Below are 7,977 nucleotides of genomic sequence, written 5' to 3'. Positions count from 1 at the left end.
AAAAAAAAATAAAACTGGGCTTAAGGAATCCTCCTGCCTCAGCCTCCCGAGTAGCTGGTTCTACCACACCCAGCTAATTTTTTCTATTTTTAAGAGAGACTGGGGTCTCACTCTTCCTCAGGCTGGTCTTGAACTCCTGAGCTCAAGTGATCCTCCTGCCTCAGCCTTCCAGAGTGCTAGGATTACAGGCGTGAGCCACCGTGCCCAGCCAACACAGCAGTGATCTCTAAGATGGACATGCTAGCAGCCAAAAGAGGACCCTGGCTCCACTACTGTTCAGTGTGTTTCAGATAAATATACTGCAGTGGTTAGAAACTGCTACTGAGCACTCTAGAAAAACTCCAAGAAGCTCACACAACTTCCAAACACCCTATGCAGCAGTGCGTTTTGAGACTCTTCTCTATCCCAAACAAACTTTCCTTCCCCAAGTTTCTGCTAGTGTATGTGAGTTAGAGAACTAAGTTAGAAAATAAATGTTTGATGTAGTGGGTTTTCCTGTTTTAATAAGATCTATTGTTACCAGGGGAAAAAAATATTTTCCCATATTTGTTTTTGAGGAGAGTGTGAGGTTACAGACATGTTCTATTTTCCCTATTACAGAGACACCTATGAGTACGAACTCACCTTACAAACCGACCTCTACACAAGCAAACATACTCAGTGGTTTTATTTTCGGGTTCAGAACACCAGAAAAGATGCCACCTATCGCTTCACCATCGTCAACTTGCTCAAACCCAAGAGCCTTTATACATTAGGGATGAAGCCACTCATGTACTCCCAGTTGGATGCCAACATCCACAACATTGGCTGGAGGAGAGAAGGAAATGAAATCAAGTACTATAAGAACAACACAGATGATGGGCAGCAGCCCTTCTACTGTCTCACATGGACCATTCAGTTTCCACATGACCAGGACACTTGCTTCTTTGCACACTTCTACCCATATACATACACCAATTTGCAATGCTACCTCCTGTCAGTGGCAAACAACCCCATGCAGTCTCGGTTCTGCAAGCTCCGAACTTTATGCAGAAGCCTAGCAGGAAATACCGTCTACCTGCTCACCATCACCAATCCATCCCAGACCCCTCAAGAGGCAGCTGGAAAGAAAGCTGTGGTCCTGAGTGCCAGAGTCCACCCTGGGGAAAGTAATGGCTCCTGGATTATGAAAGGCTTTTTGGACTTCATCCTTAGCAACTCCCCAGATGCCCAGCTCCTCAGAGATATCTTTGTCTTCAAGGTGGTTCCTATGTTAAATCCAGACGGCGTGATTGTGGGAAATTATCGGTGTTCCTTGGCTGGAAGGGACTTGAACAGGCATTATAAAACCATTCTGAAGGATACTTTCCCTTGCATTTGGTACACCAGGAACATGATCAGAAGGTAAGACCTTTATCTGTTGATCTTCCTGTGAATGCTGTGAGCACTAGCACCAGACAACCCTATCTGATGGGGTATAAGGTCTCTTCTGTTGTTATAGGAATCAAATGTGGCTTTGGAGACGGAGTCTTTACCATTCTCTTTGCAGTCAAGTGGGCTTGTTTATTTTCAGACTTTTAAATCACGTCTTATCTTTTGGTTAAAATTGAACATGCAGCATTTCAGCTAGGGTCATTTCACTTATAAGTGAAACAATTAAATGGAAAAGGTCAGATTTCAAGGCATTTCATAGGTGTTCATGATGAGACTTGTGTCATACTAATAGTAAGTAACAATTAGTGCTTATAAATGAAGTGACAGGCACTATTCTCAGTGCTTAACACATATGACCCACAATCTATATCCTATGTTGTATAGGGAGATTAATTGCCTAAGGTCATAGAGCTAGTAAGTGACAGAGTAGATATTTAAACACAGGCTCTCTGGTTTTAGAGTCTGTGTTCCTTATTACTATCTTATATTGCCTCTCATGAAGAAAGAATAAAATCAGTCAGCAGTTTTCAAGCCTGTGTTAAAGCAGTTGATGGCTATAGCCTTCAATGGCACCTACCTTGAAGGGCCTTTCTTCATTCACAGCACATGAGAATATGTGCATGCTCACCTTCTAACCATCCTATGTAAATGCAGGGAGTAGTGTTGGGCTGGTGTGCATGAGTCTGGGAGTCAGACAGGCCTAGATTTGAAACCCGGTTTTACTACTGGCCGGTTCTGTGACCTTGGCTAAGTGACTTAACCTCTCAGGTTCAGCTTTCTCATCTGTAGAATGGGGATAATAATACCTTCCTTGGGTGGTTACTGTGAGGATTAAATGAGATAATCCATGTGATCCATCATATTTAGCATAGTACCTAGTACATTATAAATATGTAGCATTATTGATATTATCCTCTTCATCTTACCGTCATCATCATGGAGAAAGTGAACATGTTTGAACAGTTGGAATAGGTGTCCTGGGTGATCAGAAGACCAAGAGCTGAGCCTTGTAGGAATTGGCCCTGGAAAGTCAGAGCCAAGGCTTCTTTAGTTCTTTTTCTTTCCTGCAGCTGCAGCCTCTCTGCCTCCCTCCCTTTCTTCACAGGTCTGCTCCTGGGTGGGCTTTTTCTCAACAGGCTTGCCCCACTTCCTTGTCAACTTACACAAGGCCTACCCACCTTCCCTTTCCGTATCAGAGCTTTTCCATTTCAAGTCCCTCTGATTAACAGGGACAAGGCATGCTGGTGACATGTTTTTAACAATGGCTAAGGATGGGGATAGGGTCCAATGAAGGCCATTGAAGTTGAGATTTTCTTAGGAGGGAAGGTATCAACAGCCATACTTAAGGAAGACACTCCACATATCTTTGATTATTTGCGTGCATTTGATTGTCCACTGAGTCCTTTGTTTCCCCTCCTCAATAGACTTCTTGAAGAAAGAGAGGTTCTCCTGTATTGTGATTTCCATGGCCACAGCCGGAAGAATAATATCTTCTTATATGGCTGTAATAACGACAATCGCAAGTACTGGCTTCATGAGCGGGTCTTCCCTTTAATGTTAAGCAAAAATGCACCAGATAAGGTAAGCTCATAAGATAATTTTCTGTCCATTGACTTAGGGACCAGGGAACTCACAGCTTCCTTTATATAGTGTTTTATTTAGCACTTTTTTTTGAGACAGAGTCCTGCTCTGTCACCTAGGCTGGAGTGCAGTGGCTCAATCATAGCTCTTTGCAGCCTCAAACTCCTGGGCTCAGGTAAACTTCTTGCCTCAGCCTCCTGGGTACCTAGGACTACAGGTGCGAGCCACCACACCCAGCTATTTTTAAATTTTTTGTACAGATGGGGTTTCACTGTGTTGCCCAGGCTAGCCTCAAACTCCTGGCCTCAATCAGTCCTCCCACCTCAGCCTCCCAAAGTGCCAGGATTACAGCGTGAACCACCCCACCAGGCTATTATTTGGTACTTTGCATCTCTTTTTATTATCTTGGGTAAATACCAGCAACCTAGACTTCAAAAATTTAGAAAGATGTGGCTTTAATAAAAATTCCTGTGTCTGCCGGGCGCGGTGGCTCACGCCTGTAATCCTAGCTCTCTGGGAGGCCGAGGCGGGCGGATCGTTTGAGCTCAGGAGTTCGAGACCAGCCTGAGCAAGAGCGAGACCCCCGTATCTACTAAAAATAGAAATAAATTAATTGGAAAAACTAAAAATATAGGCCGGGCGCGGTGGCTCACGCCTGTAATCCTAGCACTCTGGGAGGCTGAGGCGGGCGGATTGTTTGAGCTCAGGAGTTCGAAACCAGCCTGAGCAAGAGCGAGACGCCATCTCTACTAAAAATAGAAAGAAATTAATCAGACAACTAAAAATATATAGAAAAAATTAGCCGGGCATGGTGGCGCATGCCTGTAGTCCCAACTACTTGGGAGGCTGAGGCAGGAGGATCGCTTGAGCCCGGGAGTCTGAGGTTGCTGTGAGCTAGGATGACGCCACCGCACTCTAGCCTGGGCAACACAGTGAGACTCTGTCTCAAAAAAAAATAAAATAAAATTTGGTAGTTTCACACAATGGAATGTTATTAAAAATACTGATACTGTAGGACATGGATGAACCTTAAATACATTATGCTAAGTGAAAGAAGCCAGACACAAGAGACCACATATTATATGACTCCATTATTTGAAATGTTCAGAAAAGATAAATCTATGGAGAAAGAAAGTAGCTTAGTGATTGCCCTGGGCTGGTGGAGGGAGAGTGAAATGAAGAGTGACTGCTAGTGAGTACTTTAGCAGTACTCATTACTCAAAAAAACTGGGTTTTTTTGAGGGGTGATGAAAATGTTCTAAACTTAGATTGTGGCAATAGTTGAACAACTCTGTGAATATACTTAAACCATTGAATTGTGTACTTTAAATGAGTGGGTTTTATGGTGTATGAACCATATCTCAATAAAGATGATTTTTTGAAATTGTTCTGGCTGCTTCACCTGGGCATAAATTGAAATTCTTAGTAGATAGTTATTTATGACCTTTAATCCTGTGGTTGGCCCTGGAAGAAGAGATTGAAGGACCAGACAAAATGCTAATGTCATATGAGTTTCCACAGAAAAGGTTATGTAGGCTGGGCCCAGTGGCTCATGCTTGTAATTCTAGCACTTTGGGAGGCTGAGCGGGGAAGGATTGTTTGAGGATAGGAGTTCCAGACCAGCCTGAGCAACATAGCAAGACATCATCATTACAAAAAAGTGAAAAATTAGCTGGGCAAATAAAAAAAAAAAAAATTAGCTGGGCATGGTGGTGCATGCCTGTAGTCCCAGCTACTCAGGAGGCTGAGGCAAGAGGATCGCTTGAGCCTAGGAGTTTGAGGTTACAGTGAGCTGTGATGAGGCCACTGTACTCTAGCCCAGGCAATAGAGAGAGACACTGTCTAAAAAAAATTTTTAAATACAAAAAAACCCGAGAAAAGACTAAAACCACTTGTAACATATTTCAAAAACAAAAAAAAAAGGAAAGGAAGAAAGAAAATGTTATGTAATACAAGATCACAAATGGCTGGGAGGAGGGGGAGGCTGAGGCAGGAAGATGACGTGAGCCCAGGAGTTCTAAACTGTGGTGCACTGTACAGATCTGGTGTTCGCAATGAGTTGGGCATCATTATGGTGACCTCCCGACAGTCGGGGACGACCAGGGTTGCCTAAAGAGGGGTGAACTGGCCCAGGTTGGAAATGGAATAAGTCAAAACTCTTGTGCTGGTGGGTAGTGGGATCATGCTTGTGAATAGCCACTGCACTCCAGCCTGGGCAACATAGTGAGACTGCATCTCTTACGTTACAAAAAAAAAAAAAAGATCACAAATAACTGTAAGATATTAAAAAGCTAATGAAAACAACATAAAAGTTTTAAATAGTTTACTAACAGCTTCGTGACAGTTGGGCATATACAGATAATCTGCATTGGTTTAGAAGGGTTTTTTTGCATTATAAATAGATCTATAAAATTGTAGCTTCATGCCAGGTGTGGTGCCTCATACCTGTAATCTCAGCACTTTGAGAGGCCAAGGTGAGGGGATCACTTGAAGCCAGGAGTTCTAGACCAGCCTGAGCAACATAGCAACACCCTGTCTCTACAGAAAATACAAAAATTAGCTGGGTGTGGTGGTACATGCCTGTAATCCCAGCTACTTGGGAGACTAAGGCAGGAGGATCACTTGAAGCCCAGGAGACTGAGGCTGCAGTGAGCTATAATGACACCACTGCATTCCAGCCTGGGTGACAGAGAAAGACCCTGTCTCTTAAAAAAAAAAAAAAAAGTAGCTTTCAGAAAGAAGAAAGTAGATTGGATCTATAAAAGTATTTAAATGATAGTATAAATTTTCTCACATAAGGATGTATGAGACAAATATTTTGTATTGTTCTTGTTTAAAAAATAGAGGAAGTTTTTCTTCCTCCTTCCCTCCCTTCCTTTTTTTCTTCAAATGAAATCATATGCAGAACCCATATGTAAAGCAAACTAATTAAAGTGGGAAGAGAGCTTGGAAGCCTGACCCCTCTGCCTCCTCAGTCCTTAGTCCTTGAAGCTGAAATGCTCTGAGGCTCCTCACTAGAACCCTTGGATTCCACAGGGCACAATTTAAAAATCACTAGACACTGAGATACCTTCCAACCGTAAAACCTTCTTGGTAGGATAGGATAGGTAGGGATAGGTGGCGAGTATATGTTACAAGTTCTATGTGAGAGAAAGGGCTGGGGTGGTGGTCATAAAAAACAGTGGAGGATATTGAATTCCAAGTGATAAAATGAGAGTTGCAGCGGAGTTTATGGGGGTAAGGAATACACAAATACAGAGAGAATAAACCCACTAGATCTAAGGGTTCAAGTTGGGGAGTGGCAGAAAGTAAGTCTTAGAAAGATTGGCTCATGCCTTGAATGCCACCCAGATGTTCTAGGAACCCTGGTACTGCAGAATTCTCCTTGGAGGAGTGGTGAGGGGGAAAGGGGAAGGAAGGGTTCATGAGTAAATAAATTTGGAAAATAAAATGCAAATATACTCCCTTACCTTTGGAAGATCACAGTCCACAATAGCATACTAAATGCCCTGAGAGGTCTTGCAAAGGAAGCCTGTTTAATTTTGTTAACCCTTCATCTCCCTGACTAACATGACCACAGAACTCCTTCTTCCCCTGTAGTACCTATTAACACCCCTCAGAACTAATATTTTATGGAATATGCTTTAGGAAGTAATATATAGCCCTCAAGGGAACTATTCTTGTATCATATGAATGAGTGTTAGACATTTTACGTTTGCTGGTTTATGATTAACAGAGAATTTGGATTTGTCTTTAGTTCTCTTTTCATAGTTGTAATTTCAAGGTCCAGAAGTGCAAAGAAGGAACAGGACGAGTTGTGATGTGGCGGATGGGAATCCTAAACAGCTACACCATGGAGTCTACCTTTGGCGGGTCCACCCTGGGTAAGCTCCCCTTTGAATACCATAGGCCAGCATGGCAAGGGAAAGCCAAGCAAAGCACCTGGGGAGATGAAATATCTTTGAATGTTGGGGAGATAACTGATCTAGAGGATTTCCTTGTCTAGCCTTATGCTAAATTTGAGTACCCAAAATATGAATGTGAAATATAATACTTGGTGGAGTAGTATAGCATAGCGGTTGCTCAAGACCTGGAATTAGGCAGATTTGAATTTCAGCTCCATTTACAAATTGTGTGATCCTGGGCAAATTACTTAACCTCTTTGAACCTCATTTTCTTTAATTGGCAGTAATAATACTACCTGTATTATAGGTATTACTTAATGAAATAATGCATATAAAGCACCTGCCATAGGGCCTACCACAAAGTAAAACCTCAGTAATTACAGCCATCCTGATTATAAGTTTTTTCATGGTCAAAGATTGTTCTGAACCAAACTAAAACTAGGAGAGCTACTCTGTCCAGAAGCATAATATTCTAGAATCAGGTATTTTAAATAACTTAGATTTGCATTCAGTCACTGAGATTTAATTAAAAATGCTTATGGATTTTTTCCCAGGTGGTAAAAGAGATACCCACTTTACGATTGAAGATCTGAAGTCCCTAGGTTATCATGTCTGTGACACTCTTCTTGATTTCTGTGATCCTGACCAAACCAAGGTAAAAATGGGGTTTCAAGAAATGTGGTGATGATGCTACTGTGATGTTTCACATGGGTCCAAAGTCATCCCAGTGGGATTACAGGTGATCTTTATTTTGCTGTTAGTATTTTTCTGAAATTTTTATAATCACAGGAAGTAAGCCCCCAGCCTACACACTATCAGAGAATGGCAAGACCTCGTAGTTTGCTGAGGAGGTGGAGACATTCCTTCAGCACACCTCTCCCTCACTTCTAGGCTTACCCATAGCAACGCAGATTCTCACATTCTTTTCTCCTATTTCAGAAAATCAGGTGTCTTTTCTCCAGAACTAACCCTGCCCTTTGTGCACTTGTCAACTTCCCCTGTGGCCTCCCTGAGGTCTTGCCTTGTTAATTACGTCCTCTCTTTTCTATGTCCTCAGTTTTTATCTCTTCTTGCTTCT

General features: G+C 42.3%; 1 protein-coding gene across 1 annotated transcript in view; it reads left to right on the top strand.

The window, feature by feature from the left end:
* Window positions 1-7,977, top strand: part of AGBL2 (ATP/GTP binding protein-like 2) — a 61,791-nt gene that overhangs the window by 41,323 nt on the left and 12,491 nt on the right. The window contains exons 5-8 of the mRNA XM_012645104.1: window positions 558-1,383; window positions 2,838-2,994; window positions 6,752-6,878; window positions 7,454-7,580. Of these exons, the coding sequence (XP_012500558.1) occupies window positions 558-1,383; window positions 2,838-2,994; window positions 6,752-6,878; window positions 7,454-7,580 (1,237 nt within the window). The remainder of the gene's footprint in view (window positions 1-557; window positions 1,384-2,837; window positions 2,995-6,751; window positions 6,879-7,453; window positions 7,581-7,977) is intronic.

This window comes from Propithecus coquereli, unplaced genomic scaffold, assembly GCF_000956105.1.
Source record: "Propithecus coquereli isolate 6110/MARCELLA unplaced genomic scaffold, Pcoq_1.0 Scaffold227, whole genome shotgun sequence".
Lineage (NCBI taxonomy): Eukaryota > Metazoa > Chordata > Mammalia > Primates > Indriidae > Propithecus > Propithecus coquereli.
The sequence above is the reverse complement of the archived record's forward strand: the minus strand, read 5'-3'. Positions and strand labels throughout refer to the sequence as shown.